The sequence below is a fragment of the Rhodamnia argentea genome, chromosome 4 (assembly GCF_020921035.1).
Source record: "Rhodamnia argentea isolate NSW1041297 chromosome 4, ASM2092103v1, whole genome shotgun sequence".
In the NCBI taxonomy this organism is placed as follows: Eukaryota; Viridiplantae; Streptophyta; class Magnoliopsida; order Myrtales; family Myrtaceae; genus Rhodamnia; species Rhodamnia argentea.
In genome coordinates, this window is record NC_063153.1 from 13,462,798 (window position 1) to 13,481,155 (window position 18,358).

Genomic DNA, 18,358 nt, shown 5'->3' on the forward strand with positions numbered 1-18,358 from the left:
TATCATCACCCAACTTTACCAATAAAACCAAACGATACTAGAACCATTAGAATACAATACAAGTTCAAGCCTATAATCCTCAAGATTCAAAAATCAATGCTTTATCCTAAGGGTCCTAGTATATAATCGTCCTCAAGTCATCACTCCTTATTACTCCAAGTCTCAATCTCATTTGATCGAGCAGACCTTGCTCTGATACCACTCCAAACGGGGATGTCACGACCCGAACCCCGCGAGCTTGTCGACATCCCACCTGGCCACACTTATGTACAGTTCTCCAGGATCCAAAGGCCAACAAATTCATGCGGAAGCAAAAACAAATCCCCGTACAGAAACAATTAACATCACGATGACTTGGGACGGTAAAACAAACTTATGTACATATATACATAATCGCTACAAACTCATCAGCCTAGGGCTTCGGGGGCCACTGTACAAGCCCGCGACCACCTATAACAAAAAGAGACGTGGTCAAAGCCCGCTACACAACCAAAATACAGCACTTTACAAAAGCTGAGAGGCCAACTATCCTAGGCCTCGTCCTCGCTATCCGGTACTATATCATCTCTCGTCACCAACTCATCATCGTCAAGCTCGGGTGGCTGTCCCGCATCCGATGGCTCTACAACCTCCCCATCTTCTCCCGGTACCATGACCTCGGGAAATACCGAACCTTTGAGGCGGGTCATTCATACTTGAGGCAAAAGGTCTGAAAAACAACGAACCCACGACGGGGTGAGATAAAATCTCAGTAGGAAAATCTCTAACCCTAGATCGGGTCGCTAGTGCCTCCAGGACACAAACTAGGCGAGCAACAATTTCCAACAACTCTTTCTTGCGCTACCCAAAAATTCCCCAATTAAATTCCAGAAAATTCCACTCTTTCTCTGAAAATTCTCACACCTTCTCAAATATTCCACGATACTCCCCTCTCGGCATTTCACGCCTCGGTCTGACAATAAAATATTCTACGTGCTCCAGGGCACGTTTTTAACACATCATGCCATAATATAAATATCCACATTACTTCGAAAATTTCTACGTTACTCCAGAAATATTCCACGTCACCCAGAATATTCCACGTCACTTCAGAATATTCCACGTTACTCCGAGAAATATTCCACGTCACTCCAGAATATTCCACGTTACACCAAAAATATTCCACGTTCCTCCGGAATATTCCACGTTACTCCACCGCCATCAAATAAGTTCATAACATTGAGCCTCGGACCTTTATGGAACACGGCTCTATACATATACCCGGGTCTCGGACACATAGGAATACGACCCACGGATCTCGGTCTCGGACACATAGGAACACGACCGGATCAAGTCTCGGACAATTAGTCGAACACGACTCACTTTGGTCTCGGACGACTTAATTGAACACGACTTTCTTACTTTCTTGGTCTCGGACAATCGGACGAATACGGCTCACTTTGGCCTCAGACGACTTGATTGAATACGACCCTTACATTTCCTCGGTCTCGGACAATCAGACGAATACGGCTCACTTTGGCCTCGGACGACTTGATTGAATACGACCCTCACATTTCCTCGGTCTCGGACAATCGGACGAATACGGCTCACTTTGGCCTCGAACGACTTGATTGAATACGACCCTTACATTTCCTCGGTCTCGGACAATCGGACGAATACGGCTCACTTTGGCCTCGGACGACTTGATTGAATACGACCCTCACATTTCCTCGGTCTCGGACAATCAGACGAATACGGCTCACTTTGGCCTCGGACGACTTGATTGAATACGACCCTTACATTTCCTCGGTCTCGGATAATCGGACGAATACGGCTCACTTTGGCCTCGAACGACTTGATTGAATATGACCCTCACATTTACTCGGAATAGATCGGGACCACGTGATTCACTCACGTTAGAGAATTAATAATTCGGGATCACCCGATTAATTCACACTAATCCAAATATTAATTCAGACTACCCGATCAATTAATCCTACCATAGTATCCAATCCACGTCATGCGACCATATTACGCTAACGTAGCAATTTATAAATCATGTGCCATTATAATTATACTAACGTGGAAATATATCACGGCCGAACAATAATAATTTTTCAACGTATAATTAATTCACGACCATAGTACTATACTATAACAATGTCACATTTAATTAGCACCGTGGCATAACGACTTTATGTCACATAAAAGTAACCCTAGTTAATATATTAACTAACCATGGTTCAAAAACTAACTAGAGTCAAATACTAACCTAACCATGATTAATAAATAGCATAAAGTAACTCTAGTTAGGGCATAAAGTAACCATAGTTAAACTTTGACCACTATTAACTTCTTGACTTTACTATTCATGCAAGAACAAGCTTTCTCTCCCCCTCAAATCTGCAATTTTCGTCCAGCAGCTATACCACCATCAAATTCACCAATTTCTTCATCAAAACTTCACAATTTCATGGTCTTTTAGCAACCTAACCACCTAATTTAGGTTTAGAAACAATCCTACCTCAAAAACTCTTAAAAACCTCCATTGAACGGTTGAGGAAAAGCTTGAACCAATCGGCGATTCCGGCGATCCTTGCACGGCCGGCGACTTGGCGACGATCTAGCGACTCCAAGCGCTCCAAAGCGACACCAAAGAAGGCTTGAAGAATTTTCGCAACGGAGGGTGAGAGAGAGGGTGTTCGGCCAAGTGAGGGAGAGGGAGAGTGAGGTAGAGAGAAAGTGAGCTAGAGAGAGAGAGAGTCTTGGATAATGAAGAAGAAGAGGCCAATATAATAATTAATATAGGTTAATAATAATTAATTATGCCCACAAAATCAAGAGAAAAAAAAATTAAAATAATTAACTCCCCTCATTGACTAGTCAATCTCGGCCAAAAGGGGAAATGGCCAAAATATCCTTCGGTCCAAGCGAAAAATGGGGTATTTTTCGAGGGCAAATGGGTCCTTTCCCATACCCAGTCCAAATCTACTTTTCCTGAACCCCTTTGGGGCAAACCGCGAAGGAATTGCACACGGGATGAGGAAACGTCCAAAATTTTATTTATTGAAACCCCCGAAGGTCCGACGTCAAATTCTGAAGCTTGATTCGCGATCAATCTCGATCAACAGAATTTTCAACGTATCTCAAACTAACGGGCGGCTTTTAGGAGTTACGCGTATCGACCCGTGATTAAAAATCACGTTTAAGAATTACTCGAGCCATGGCGACTTTGGTTGTCATTCAATTGCGAGGGTCAATTACTAGTCCCGATGGACACGATCGTTAGAAAATAATTTAGGGACGTTCGAAACCCATACGAGGTCAAACGGAATCACCCGTGATCCAAGCATAGGGTATTATCCAAATCGTTCCTTAATCATTCTAGGATCGGCCTATATTGGTCCAGAATATTCCCTCGACAATTTTCATGGCCAAAGAATCAATCCAGGGTCAAGTTCTTAGGTCCACGTACTTGATTTTCCTAGCTAGCCATTCCCATTTGGTTAGTCCGCTCGAGAGGGATCAACTCCGAGTGAGATTCGACTGAAATACATCAATGAGACCTTTCATTTATTCAAAGCTTCGAAAGTGGGTCGGGATTCGGGATGTCACAGTATGACAGGAGAACTAACCTCGACGATATTCTCAGTAGATGGATTGTGTATTGGAGAGAAAGGGAATTTAGCACATGATTTAACTTTTTGTTCTTGCACGATTATGCCTAAACCTATTTTTGTTCCTGGTTCAACTTCTGTCACATCATTCCCAGTCCTCGTTGTTCTATCTTCAACACCAGGACCATTCCCACCATCGGTTTGCACTAATATTTTATTCCCAAAATCCCACCAATTATGCTTCTCAACTTGCCTCTCCCCCTAAAAGGGAGACTTGGATGTTAGATAAAAATTGTCCAACTCCATGAATGTCATATCCATGGTAACATAGGTAAGCTTGGTAGCACGATTATAATATCAATATCCCTTTTGTTGTGTTCCATACCCCAAAAACATACAACAAACTAGGCAGTGATCTAGCTTAGTATGTTGATTTTTATGGAATGTGCGAAGGTGACACATCCAAATACTTGCAAAGGAATAACCAAAACCGAGGGTACAGAAACATGTCGTGAAAGAACCTGTAATGGAGTTTGAAAATTCAACACTTTTGAAGGGACTTAAGTACACCCCAAGTGCCATAAGTTGCGCACAGCGCTCACTTTAGTGCCAAAACTTTCAAATCGATCACTTTAGTGCTAAGTTTTTGTAACTTCGATCACTTCAGTGCTAAGTGCATATGTGGCCGCCGGAAAGTGTACGTGGAGCCTATGTGGACTTTTTACATAAAAAAAGGAGGACGACGTGGCTTGCCGGAGGCCGACTCAGCATTCTGAAGAGCAATACAACGTCGTTACAACCGATTTCACCCAACATAAACCCTAAATCCCCAAATTGAACCCCATAGAAACCTTACTCGTGGGTAGAAGGAAAATTTGAGTCCACATTTTGATTTCATCCCAAAATTGATAGCCCTAGGTCGAAATGGAGGGAAGGAGCTTCGATAGCAGCTCAAATTCGGTTCGATGAAGCAAAGATAATGGTGAGATTTACTGTTATCGTGGGTTACCGAGTCCAACAAGAACGTCTTGGACTCGGTTGAATCCTGGGAGAAGATTCATGGGATGTGGCGGGTATAGAGAGGGGTCGAAGTGCAAATATTTCAGATGTGTTGATCAAAAATTCTCCGATCGAGCCACAGAGGTGATATTAGAACTTCTTGAAAGACGGCATGAACCTCTACCTACATTCATGGACGAATTGGATAATGTCGATTCAAGGGAAGCTGAGATAAAGGCCGTAACATCTCTGTCGAATCAACTGAAGAAGGAAGTATCAACGATGCGAAGACAAAGAAAGCGTGATCGAGCCTTAATTATTGTTTTGTTATGTTGTGTAACCTATGTAATATTCAAGTGTAAGGTGTGTGATGAGAGGAACTTTCTTAGTCTTCCGTAGGTGAAGTTGAGTTCAATATGTATTTGTATTGCATAATGTATAAGTAATGGACAACTTTTCTATGGATAAAGGAGCTTGCTGAAGTATTTTGTTGGAAATGGAAGGTTATAATACAGTGTTTGCTTAGTTTTTGGACAGTTTTTGGACTAGCTGTGTATTGTCAATACTTTTTCCATAGTTTTTCGTTTAGTTGTTTGGTTTGCTGCAAAAAATGACAGGTAGTTTGTTGCAGGTTTTTTACGCGATTCTTGTTAGTGCTGCTGCATATAGTTGGGGAGGTTTTTGACATGTTTTTTTTGCTGATACTTTGGTTCATATGTTGAGGTGAGCGATTTGCTTCACATGGAACTACAACCGCGGTCGGAATCGTTTCTCCATTTTTTGAAGCCCGAAATGTATCTTGTGTTGTGACCATGCTCATTTGCTGCAAAGTTTAGCTGTTGCTATGTTGAGTGCTCAATTTACTGGAGTTCAAGGATTGCTTTTGCATTTTTTATTTGAGTTAAAGCTAGTAAAGTTGTATTGGGGGAGATATTTGTTTGCAAGCTTTCATATTTGGAGCTGTTTAAAGGTTGTAGACATCTTGTTGCAGGTAATTTTTTGTTGCTGCAAATGCTGGTTATCGGTTATAATGTAAGTGTTATAAGTTGTACATGCTGATCACTTAAGTGCCGGTCGGGGTTAAAAATTGATCACTTCGGTGCCAACTTTTTGTGAAAGTGATCACTTAAGTGCCAAGTTTTTCTGAAAATTGGTTACTTGAGTGCCAACTTACCCCGAAAGCGATCACTTTAGTGCATTAAAATTACACCAGCAACTTGCTAGTGCATCAAAACCTGCAGATCCCAAATTTATGTCAAAACAAAACCTCAACAATACAACCACCCACCACAACTAAATATAACCAGCCAACAACCAGCAACTATAATCGGCCGCCATTCACAAACAGCCAAACAACACAATAAGAAGTGGAATCACAGCAATGTAAATGCATAATTCAATAATAAGAAGTTCCATCGTCATTAAGCTTATAGTTTACATTAACTAAAAATACGAGCACGAGTTCCCAACAAAAAATGACAACACTAAACCGGTATGAGTTCCTAACAAAAAATGCCAACACAAAATACAAGTTCCACTCCAATCATATCGGTAAACATTAACCACTCCGGCTCATTTTCCTTTCGATGGCTTTTTGACTTGGTTCATGATTCTAGCACTCTTTCTAACATGTGCAAGTTCTAGCTCTTCAAGTGAAGTATCCAGCACTGGTTGAGATGGAACCGTTGCTGGCTTCTTCCTTGGTGGCTACTTCGGAGCTGCAACTTTTGTCTTCGTCTTTCGCAAACTCTTGTTTGACGCAGTTGTTGACTCTTGGGTTGGCCCACATTCAGAAATAAGCATCTCTGAGCTTCTCCCGGGCTACAACAACATAATAATAGAAGCAAATGATTCAGAAATTTTTAAATCGATATCCTTAAATGGACAAGTCCTACGAAACTTACATGTAAAATAGTCATTCCAGTGCGTTCGTCTGGGAATACGCCACAACCATATTCCTTCAACCTCTTTCCAAGAGCCCCTCTTGTTAGCCGGGGAAGTGGTGGCTGTGCAAGCAGCTCTTTTGGCTGCGGAGGTGGTGGTGGTGGTGCCTAGACTGTTCTCTGAGTTGGTCTTCTTCTCACTTGAAGTGTGGAAACAAAGTTACACTACAAGCCATAAAGTAACATAAACAAAGAATGTATATCTTATTGGATATTTTCTCCTCGTTTGTTCAACGGTAGATTCGGTGTGGTCTGGTGCTGGTGGAGATGGCTGGGTTGTTCTCTGAGTTATTGGCACTTCAGTTGGCTGCATAACATACCCCGGTGCAGCAGCTTGTGTTGGCTCTTCGGGTGGTGGCAGTTGGGTAATTTGGTCAACTCTTGCCCTTCTTGTTACTTGAAATGTAAAAATGAGGTTACGTTATTGCAAATCTTATAGGAAGACAAAGAAAATAAACAATGTAACATCTTACCATATATTTTGTCCTCGGTTGGTGAACGGTTGACTCATTGTGCTCTTCTGATCGCCCTTCGGTTGGCTGCATAGTGTGGCTTTCTAATCGTTCTTGTGTCGGATCCGCAACGACCACTTGCCCTTCATGTTGCTTCCTCACTTGACAGCCTTTCTTATTGTGCCCTAGCTTACGGCATGACGAGCACATCATCTTTGCACCAAACTTGCTCATCCTTTGTCTTGAAACCTCTCCCTCTTGCATCTTTCGTCTTCGCTTTGGCCTTCCTATTTGCTTCTTTAATGGCAAAGGTGCAGGGGCATCACAATTGGTTGGCTCCCAGTATTTGCTACTTCTAATAGGTTGCATCATGAACTTATACGCATCGAGATAGGACCTTTTGTTGTAGCAATCAGCTAGGTAATGTTCCGGGTTCTCTTCTTTGTGGTGGATGGCAAAAATGGCATGTGCGCATGGAATTCCATTAAGTTGCCATGCCCGACATGAACACTTCCTCCTCGGGAGGTGAACAATATATTTGTCTTCATTCTTCTTGATCTCAAACCCGCCATCGCCATTCCAAATTGGATGGCGGAACCTACTAGCAGCCACATTGTCATCTAACATCTTCGCAATCCGAGGACCACATTCTCTAGTCCACTTCGCAGCATCATCTCGTTTATTTCGCAGCCTAGTCATGACCATAAGTCGTATATCCTCAAGCATCGCGATGATTGGCTTGCACCTAGCGGTTAATATGCTGCCATTGAAAGCTTCGCTAAGGTTGTTGTCGATGATATCGCACTTGAATTCTTCGCTAAAGAAAGCCCTACACCAATGCTTTGCTTCAGTTTGGAATAGCGCATCGAAACCATCCTTGCTTAGCTCAAGCAACCCTTGTTTTGCTATCCTAAAGTCAGCCATGTTCGTGCTCTTTACGAGTTTCCTGAATTGCTTTTGCAGCTTATCTCCTTTGTACTTCTTCGCCCGGTTCGCATATATGTGCCTCGCACACATTCTATGCTCGGCATATGGCATCAAGTCGGCTAATGCAGGAACAAGCCCCTACAATATTAAACCAACGAATAATTATAAGAAAAGGGAAAACACTTCATAATGAGCTTATTTCAAAAGAATGCATTGACGATAGCTTTACCTTTTGTTGATCGCTCATGAAAGCCCAACCGCTCCCATCGGTAATCTCCAAGTCAGCCATCAAATTTTTCATGAACCAGGACCAAGTGTCCTTATTTTCTATCCTCACTACAGCCCAAGCTAGAGGAAACATTTGGTTATTGCCATCCCTACCAATTGCAACCAACAATTCACCCTTGCATAAGCCTTTTAAAAAGCACCCATCCAATCCTATTACTTTTCTATAGCCGGATAAAAATCCCTGCTTACATGCATCGAAGCACACGTAGAACCTATCAAACATGGTCCCTTCATCGGGTAATGGCCTTTCCACAACCTCCGCATACACCCTACTTGAATGGTTTTGAAGCCTACATTCATAAGCATAATCCCAGATCTGGCCATATTCTTGCTTGTCTTGACCCAAGAGTGTTGTCATCACTTTATACTTGGCTCTGTTGCATTGATTCTCCGACACATTAATCCCTACCTGCTCTTTCACTAGCTGCTTCAAGTGAGGACTTCTAATCTCCGGCATCGCCTTGATCGTGTTGAAGAACTACTTCGATAACCACTTACTTGTTATCCTTTTGTTGTCAAAAACAATTGAACATGTATGTTCCTCCCGAAATGATCTAATTTGAAATGACCCGCTCCTCTTGCTTAGTGCTGTGTAGATCTTCCATCCACAATTACGTTGTGGACACCTAGCTCTCACATACTCTTTCGTATTTCGAAGAAACTCTAAAGTCCTCTGGCCAGCAATAGAGCTCTTCAGAATAGCATCCTTAAACTGTTTCGCATCCTCAAATTTCATACCAAGGCTCAAAATAGGACTCGCTACGGTTGGATCATAGGAAGGGTACTTACTTTTCCTTCTACGCACGATTGCAGCTTCTTCTTCTTGTTCGGGCTTGCCATCGGAAGTACCAACCTAGTCACTACTACCAATTTCCTCATTGTTACCGGTAGTTGTAGCAGGTGTAGGTTCTACTCCATTTGCTGCTTCACCTCCCTCTAATCCTACAAGTGCTACACTTTTTCTCCTCGCAAAGTCCTTGTGATTTTGCCTTGACCGTTGCAGCTCCTCATCGTCATTGTCGTCTCCTACGAAGCTGACATTTCGCACAACTTCATCATCGTCATCATCATCACCGGATTCTGCAACATCCCAATCTAATCCAGTGATTGCCTCATCGATTGTATTGCTTACTCCTCCCTCCTCCTTGTCCTCCCTCTCCCCACAATCCCGCCTATTAGCCAAATCTTCCCTCTTTGCCCATTCCTCATGCCCTTCTACAACAGTTTCACCTCCATGAGAAGTGGAATCAATGCCTACTTCTGTTGTTTCAGCCGTGTCTTCATCTCGAGCATCATCATCACTATCACTGTCTATATACACTTTTGCTTCCTTGCCATGGAGATAGTAATAAATCACATCTTTAAACCCATTCTCATCCCACAACTCTCTCAACCCATCCCTCAAACCCTTCCCAGGAAGACAATAGAGTAATTTACCTACTTTGCAGCCATATAAATGCACTATATCCCTCACGAAAGAAACATATGACGACGTCCCGACATCGAGGAAAATTGTTCATTCATTTCCACCTTCATAGTCCCACTCGTCGGTGCCAATGACAAAATTTCCACCATAACAAATAATGACAGCAACAAGATTCTTGTCCATGCCTGCAGGAAAAGAGCAAAAAATTCAATGAAGATATTAGCTTTTGGGACCACAGTCAACAAATGCACGTGGAGGTCCCCACAGGCCTGCTTTTGATTAAAGACTCATTATTTGTCGTCTAGTATCAACAAAGCAATAGGACAGACAACCAAAGCGGGGTATTCAGATTCCATATTTTGAGGTTCGTTGGCATTCAGTTCACTACTTCATAGCAAATAAAAAGCTATTTTACATTGCAAATGTGTCAGAGGTTTGATTAAACAAGTGGACCAAAAGGGATGCAAAAAATACAAATTCGAAAGGGACCGAAGGAATCTCGGGGGCCACTATTTTTCTTTGTCAAGAAATCGAAGACAGAGGCTGTGATTAAAGTAGTATACATCCCCAACGCATCAATCTCGAGCCTTCATTTTACCATATTCGCCCCTAATTTTGCCTTTAATCCTAATTTTCCCCTCGAAGCCCTAATTTCACCTTAATTTTACCCTAATTTCTGCTCTGGTCTAAGCGAGAGAGGGACAAAGGACACGGACGCATACCTCACGACGGCGAGCGGGCGGCGGCGGCGGCTACTAACCGAAGACGAACGATGGCCGGCGACCGACGGCCGTGACTCCATGAGTAACGATCGCGACCGGATTTCGCACAAGTCCCTCGGCTTCTCCGCACAACACCTAAGAAGGCAACACTCAGCGACGTCGTTTATCCGAATACATAAACGACGTCATTTTACATTTCCGTCCTTTTAAGCCACGTCGGATTCCACCGTGGCAGTCGATTCTAAAAATTCGCCACGTAAGATAATAAAAATCAATTATAAAATCGACGTAATTCATTCCGCCGGGATGTTGGTCGGAATGGCAATGAAGTGCACGATTTTATTCGAAATTAGCACTGAAGTGATCAAAGTTACAAAAACTTAGCACTAAAGTAATCGATTTGAAAGTTTTGGCATTAAAGTGAGCGCCGTACGCAACTTATGGCACTTGGGGTGTACTTAAGCCCTTTTGAAGGCAATGAATTCAGAAGGCGAACTGTTGTGACCATAGCACTATCCCAATATTTACTCGGGACATGACTACCAATCAATAGCGCATGAACAGTTTTCAAAATATGTTTATTATTTCATTCAGCTACCTCATTCTTCTGCGGTGTATGTGTACACCAAGTCTCATGAAGAAGACCATGCCAATGGAAATAAACCTCAAAATTTCGATTTACATATTCTCCACCATTTCAAAGCTAAGAATTCGCCCGTTAGCCGCAAATTGTGTTTGAACCATAATATGGAAGTAACGAAACATATCCATCACTTCATCTTTAATTTTCATTCTATATAAACAAGTCGTTCGAGTACAATCATCAACAAAACTCACACACTAACAAACTCCAGAGACACTAGTAATTGGGAAGACCCCCAAACATCCGAATAGACCGATGCAAAAGGAACTTTACTTTTATGTAAGCTTATTGGAAAAGGAACGTGACGACTTTTAGCCAAAATGCAAGTTTCACACTGAAAATCTGAATATGATAAATCAAAAATAATTCAGAAAATAAATGCTTCATATAACTAATGATAGATGTCCAAATGACGACGCCATAACCTAATATGTATTTCCTTTCATCTAGATGAGCGCTAAATATGGTTCATATGACTGAGATTGAAATAATCCATGTAATGCAACCCCTCGCTTTTAGTACTATGCCCAATGACCTCCTTTGTGAAAATATCTTGAAAGAGGCAAAAATTAGGGTATATTAGAACAACATAATTAAGCGCCTTAGTAGCTTGGCCTACAGACATCAATTTGTTTGATAAGGATGTTAGTAGCAAAGTATTAGACAGAGAGAATGAGGGTGAAAGAGCAACAGTCCCAATTCCTGTCCCAGGATAAGTTCGTCCATTAGCACTAGCAACACTACGCCATCTTGGTTGTGAAATTTTAACGAAGTCGTTTGGATTGAAGGTTATGTGATCAGTTAATCAATAATCCAACCACTATAGTCATCTTAAATAGAGCTAAGTAATGCAAAACCATGATCACCTTCATTGCTGAGAGTAGTTCATTCACTAGGAGATTGTACTTAGGAAATCAAATATAACCAAAGAAGCTTTCCCCTTTCGCTATTCTCTTCAGCTTCATATCGTTTATGTGCCTTGAGTTCCTTCCACTAGTATGGGTACCCATGTAGCTCAAAACACGTTTCATGGGTGCGTTTTGAATTTTCACAGTGTACAGCCACTACCCGACTGTGATTGAACCCATGAGGTAGTATTGTTCTTTCCACCTCATGTGGAAAATTTAGTTCTAGTCACCTAGAGCATTGGTATCCGCTAAAGTTCCATCTTGACTCATTTAGATGCCATGGCATTGGATCGGTCAATTAGGCTTGAGGAATGTCCCCATTGATGTATCCCAATTTGTCTTTTCCTGAGATGTACATCTCGATAACTTGGGACCAACGGCCATAGTTGGTGCTGTCCTACTTAATGTCAATCTGAGCTACGAGAGTCTAAATCTACATATAATTCTAGTTCAAAATCTAATGCGTCTTGCTCGTTAAATCCTGAGGACAGTTGTTGCAGGGGAGCTATTGCTCCATTCCTGGTGTGTCATTTAGCTAGTTTCTTCTGCCATGGCTTCTAAGAGTATTAGGATCACTGATTTGATACCATGTAGATAAGAGGAGGTTCCAGAGGGATAACAATTCCTTTTTTTCGTATATTATATCAATGACAGTTACACAATATATACATAAAGACTGCATGTTCTAATCTGTACTCAATATTAAATTTCCTAATCTAATCATCACACAATATTAAATTTCCTACAAATTAGGAATTAAATAGAATAGAATATTGGAATACCTAAAATTATGACATTCCTATATAGCTTATGCTACAACTCACACTAACAATTATGATTAACATTATAAAGCCTCGTTTGAACTTCAACGAAGATCATTTTGTTCAGTTACACTCTAATCACTTCTACTTTCTTTACATCCATTATGAAATCCCCGGATTATCTCACTCAAGGTAGTGTCTGCTTTGGCCCGTATTATACCGATCTCACTGTTTTGTCCTTTGTCATATAGGCAAGCATTTTCTTGGGAGGTCACTTGTCTTGCAGTGCTCTAATCTTAGTATGCTTGACTTTGGAGTTCCAAAGCAAAACTAGCTATTATGTTAAAAGAAAGTGTTTATGTCAGTTAATTTCTGTTTTCGTGTGTGCGCGCGCACACTCACACACACACGCATGCACACGCACACGCACACGCACATGCACACGCACACGCACACCCACGCACGCACACATATTGTGGAATGTCCTTTCCTTGTTCGATGTGCAATTCAGTTCATTCCTACCTTCTTTGTCATCTCAGAAGCTTGTCAGGAGCAGCTCATTATCCTGGACTTCTGGCCCCATGACCACTCACCGTGTGCCCTTGAGGACTGAATACCATTAGAGAAAAAAAAAATCAAAATAGCTTTCCTAAAAGATTAAAATGAAAGAATGAGATAGTTTTCACCATCACCCGCAAACCCAAGCTCTAAACGTGGAAAATTATGCCAATTAGTAAACTGTTGTTAGATGCAATTTGGTGGCTACAAAAAATTTGGGACCCAAATTGGAGAACTTCTTTCCTAATCCAATTGCCGCCTCTTCGTTTTTCATTTTCATTTTCCTTTTTGTTTTGATATTTTGTAGTTCCTCCAATCAAGAGGGTTCATGAGGTCAAGCTGAAACACGTGGCGGCGGTCGAGTTGGCAAAACAAGTTTGCATTGCGATTTCTTATATGAATGCTACCGAGATCACTGATTATTTTCGAAAGGGGAGCGATCTGCTGTTTCAAGCTACGGTCAATGGAATCAGCGAACTCGTGAAGCTATGTATTCAGTTTTTCCCAGAGCTTATTGGGAATTTGCCTGATGATAAGAGGTTGACGACACATGCTGTGGAGTTTCGCCACGAAAGAACCCTCAGACTCTTTTTGAAGGCGAGTTCAACCAATGAGTTGTCATTAATTCCAGCGCCTACGCGGGAAGAATCGTCAGATATGTTGTTAGGAGCGGCACAATTCGACCCTAAGCTCGATTCGTTAACTAAGGTCAGCGGAGCAACATTTCAATTGCAAAGAGAACTCCAGTGGTTTAAAGTAAGTATATTTCTTTTCATATATTCAATAACTGCACTCAATGATAAATGATATATCTTCTTGTCAAGTTTCCTTAGATATGATAGCTACAACTTTATTTATATAGTCTTGGGAATATACATTGAATATTTCTTCATAGTTGTTGGGTGATATATGGCCAATCTTGTGCGCACCACGGGGTCTACCAAACTGAGTGATTTTAAGGGTGGACTGTCCCACATCGATCTGTAGCGTTTAGGACTGGACTCCTGAAATGCTGGATCCAAGACCCCAATGAGAAGAAGAAACCTTTTTACCATCTAAGCCAAAACTTAGTTGGTACATAAAACATTTAAATTTCACATGCTAAGTATAAATCAAAAAGGTAAGTTGAGAAACAAGGCTACTTCCTAAAAACAATTTACAAATAATAAAGGAGACTGATTTGAGAAATTGGGGCATTGAAAACTGATTGAGAGTAATAATAATGACATTTCATTTCAATTTTACTAATTTAGCAGTGATCCACCACTTAATCTAATCCAATTGACTCTTTCTTATATTGCACCGGCTTTCTATATAGGTGTGGGCCAGAATGTAATTAGGCGATTATTATGGAAATCATTCCATGTATAACCCATATATATTAACATCGGGCCCAAAAAAAACATTCAAAGTCAGTTTTGCTTATACTTTCGCGATAGCTTTGCTCATTCCATTGTATCGTATTTTGTATTTAAGATTATTGTGCAGTTCAGATATAATTAAATGTATGTAGATGCATAATGATTTACTGAATTCAAAAGAATTGAATCTGATCTTTTTCAATCAAAAGGTTAGCTAAGTTCATTTATGGCAAGTATTTTCATTTGACTAGCCGTTAATTCAAGAACACTTCTCATTAGTTAATTTAGCTATCAACTAATATTTCCTCATGCAAACCATTGTCCGCACAAAATAATGATATCACAAAGATTTTATTACATATTAACCACTTTCTCACTGGCAATGTTTGGGTAACCTCGTTGGGGTCACTTCGTGTGCAACGACCTTTGCTGGACCATCGACGAGGGTTGGTCGTGATGAGAATGAAGGAGTAAAAATTCGTTTTCTGGGCTAATGTCTGAAGGACAGAGTGTATGACTAAGTGTTTTCTAGGATATATGTGATGGAATGTGTTGTTGCTTTCTATAGAAATGGGAACTTGATTGAATTGTGGCATTAGGCTAAATGGAGTGTATTATGTCCGAAAATGAAGTTGGAATAGATGTAGCTCACCACAAGGCCTAAAGGAACATTCCACCAGTCAAAGATAAAGAACTTAGGCTCAACCCCAAACAAATGAATAAAGGATCGAAATTTGAGGAAAACTACTCACTTCAAGAGGAAATCTCATGTATTACAACTCAAGTGCCCCATCCATACGAGATTACATCTCTATTTATAGCCAAACTAAGACATTGTACTAAGACTCTGATAATAAATGCCAGCACACTCTACATTCTGACACTTTAGACTAGTAATGACGACTAACTAGCATAGCACACTCTATTCTGACACTTTAGACCGGTAATGAAGACTAGCTAGCACTCTTGCAATGAAGACTCTTTGACATTCTAACCTTGCGTTGAAGATTCTTGACAATGTAAGACAAGAAGACAAACTGAGCACATTAGACAATGGGAATACGTTAATTGACTTCTCAATATTGCATATCAGCCGCCAACCATCAGCAAATGCCATTTTGAGTGCCGACCCATTGGACCAAGTTGAGGACGACCTGATGCTTCCGCATCAGGTCGTCCTCGCTCAAATGAATCTAGAAACAAAATATAATACATAGGACTCAACAAAGCACATAGAAGTACTAAAAGACTCATTCTCGGATTTCTTCACTAGCACTTATTATTTTTCCATAATTCCTCTAGAAGACTCCAAATTGAATCAAACTTGATTCCTTTGAAAGAAGAAACACAATGCTTTCCATACATATATTATTTGACAGCAAAATGATACAAATGGTTCTTGAACTTTGACCCAATGAGCAATGTAGTCCCTGAAATTTTAATTTGATTAATATGTTCATGAACTTTAACCCAATGTGCAATGTGATCCGTAAACTTTTAATTTAACCAATGTAGTCTCTGAATTTTTAGAACATGTTCAACTTAATCGTTGAATTATAGGAACATGTACAACTTAGCCCATGAACTTAAATCAATGGAAGGACCACATTAAACATCTTCCTATAGTTCAGGGATTAAGTTGGACATGTTTCAAAAGTTCAGGGACCAAATTAGTCAAATTAAAAGTTTATGGATTATATTGCACATTGAGTCAAAGTTCTATGACTATTTGTATCATTATCCTATTATTTGACTGTATTGAAGCACGTAACCATAATCGAAATTAGAAAAAGGCGACCTTTGGAATTTTTCAAACAAAGATAGACTTAACTTGTAAGCAATTTTGCATTTAGGGTGCATTAATTTGGGAGAAAACTTCATGAAAAATGAAATGATTTTTGAAAAATCAATTTTGCAAGAAAATGATTTCTTTTCCTTTGTTTGGTGATATGTGACCGAAAATATTTTCTTGCATTTGGATCTTATTTGAAAAATTATTTCAATCTCATGACTTTATCTAAGGCCAAAAAAACCAAAATTTTAAATTTTTTAATTTTTTGTATTATATTATTTTTATGTTAAATTATGTATTAATCTAATTTAGTTTTCTAATTTTGAAATTTTTATTTTTCTACTTTCTTCGCTAGTCGCGGGGCCCCAGCGATGGTGAGCAACCATCCACATGAGGTCAAGGTTTGTTATATCCGATGAGGCTTGAGCTTGAGCTCACCGACATTGGGCCGGCGAGCTTGAGCATCTCTAGTTGACTAGTGAACCCAAGCCTCACCAGCCTCAAGCGAGCTTGAGCTCATCGGATATGGCAAGGCTTGATTTGGCATGGCGGGCCGCCATTCGTCACAAAGTCCCGGCAACCGCTAGGGGAAGAAGGAAAAAAAAAAACAAAGAAATTAAAAAGGAAAAACTCACAAAATATAAAAGATAAATAAATTAAATTAAATTAAAAAAATTAGCAATTCCGGAAAGTGTTTTCACCTATTTAGATTTGGGAATTCACTTTCATTATTTTATGCATGAATTTTTCGTTGACTAAGTCATTTTCGACAAATCAATTGAGTGAAAGTCCAAGAAATCAATTCTCAAAAAATACTTTCACTCAAATAAACGGACCATTGGTATTGAATAAGTCTTTATTTCTTTGAGATGTTCCGGTGTAAGTTTGTTTTTTAATTTTTTAGTAACTAACCCACTCATTGTAACTCATGTTTGTGACTGAATAAGTCTTCATTTCCTTGAGATGTTCCAGTGTAAGTTTTTTTTGAAAATTTTTAGCAACTAACCCACTTATTGTAACTCATGTTTATGACTCTTATGCATAGGCTGTGGAAAAGTGGGTTATCCCCGATGCAATAACCGACAATATAGATGGCAAAACATATTGGCAGTTATTCGTGGAGAATCACAAAACGTTGCTTGAGAATGGAGAGAAGTGGGTGAAGGACACAGCAAATTCATGTATGCTCGTTTCAACTCTAATTGCCACAGTGTTGTTCGCTGCTGCTTTTACAGTGCTCGGAGGCAATGATAGCAATACTGGAGCCCCCTTGTTGTTAAGACGGGAGGCTCTCCCGATTTTCGCAATTTCGGATGCTTTAGGTTTGTTCTCCTCCGTGACGGCCATTTTGCTATTTCTAGCCATCTTAACTTCGCGGTATGAGCCGCAAGATTTTCTTGATTCATTGCCTAAGAAGATCATAATGGGCCTTTGTTTTCTCTTCCTTTCCTTGGCTTTCATGCTGGTGGCCTTCGCTGCAGCTCTCACAATTGTGTTGGATAAGAGGCTGGAGTGGGTTTTCATTCCCATTACTTTGCTGACCTCTCTCCCCGTATTTTTATTCCTAGTACTACAGCTTCCCCTGCTATACCAAATGGTTAAATCTACTTATGGACCCAGCATCTTTCGTGCCGAGGACATTTGGAAGTGAGGCATGAGATCAAATTTGAATTGAGGGCACAGGTCTTCATTATGGTTGATTGTAGCGGGGCCGATATGATAATGTGTTTCCTTAAAGCATATGGACAATTTCTATGTGGAATTATGTTTCCCTACCTTGTTACCAAGCATCTATTTATAGAATGATCCGATCAATTTAAAATTTCATCTTATGGATATTTCAAATTAAAATCTATATGTACATAGGCAATCGTGTTTGAACTTTAGTATCACAATATACTCAATTCATGGAATATAACTTTCAAAAAGTTACTATTATTGCCACGACCTTCTCGAATCCGAACAGGGGCACATCAAAGTAA

General features: G+C 40.3%; 1 protein-coding gene across 1 annotated transcript in view; it reads left to right on the forward strand.

The window, feature by feature from the left end:
• LOC115730820 overlaps nucleotides 1-18,027 on the forward strand; it is a 34,791-nt gene extending 16,764 nt beyond the window's left edge. Inside the window, exons 9-10 of the mRNA XM_048278028.1 lie at nucleotides 13,531-13,979; nucleotides 17,422-18,027. Of these exons, the coding sequence (XP_048133985.1) occupies nucleotides 13,531-13,979; nucleotides 17,422-18,027 (1,055 nt within the window). The remainder of the gene's footprint in view (nucleotides 1-13,530; nucleotides 13,980-17,421) is intronic.
• The last annotated feature ends 331 nt before the right edge of the window (nucleotides 18,028-18,358 follow it).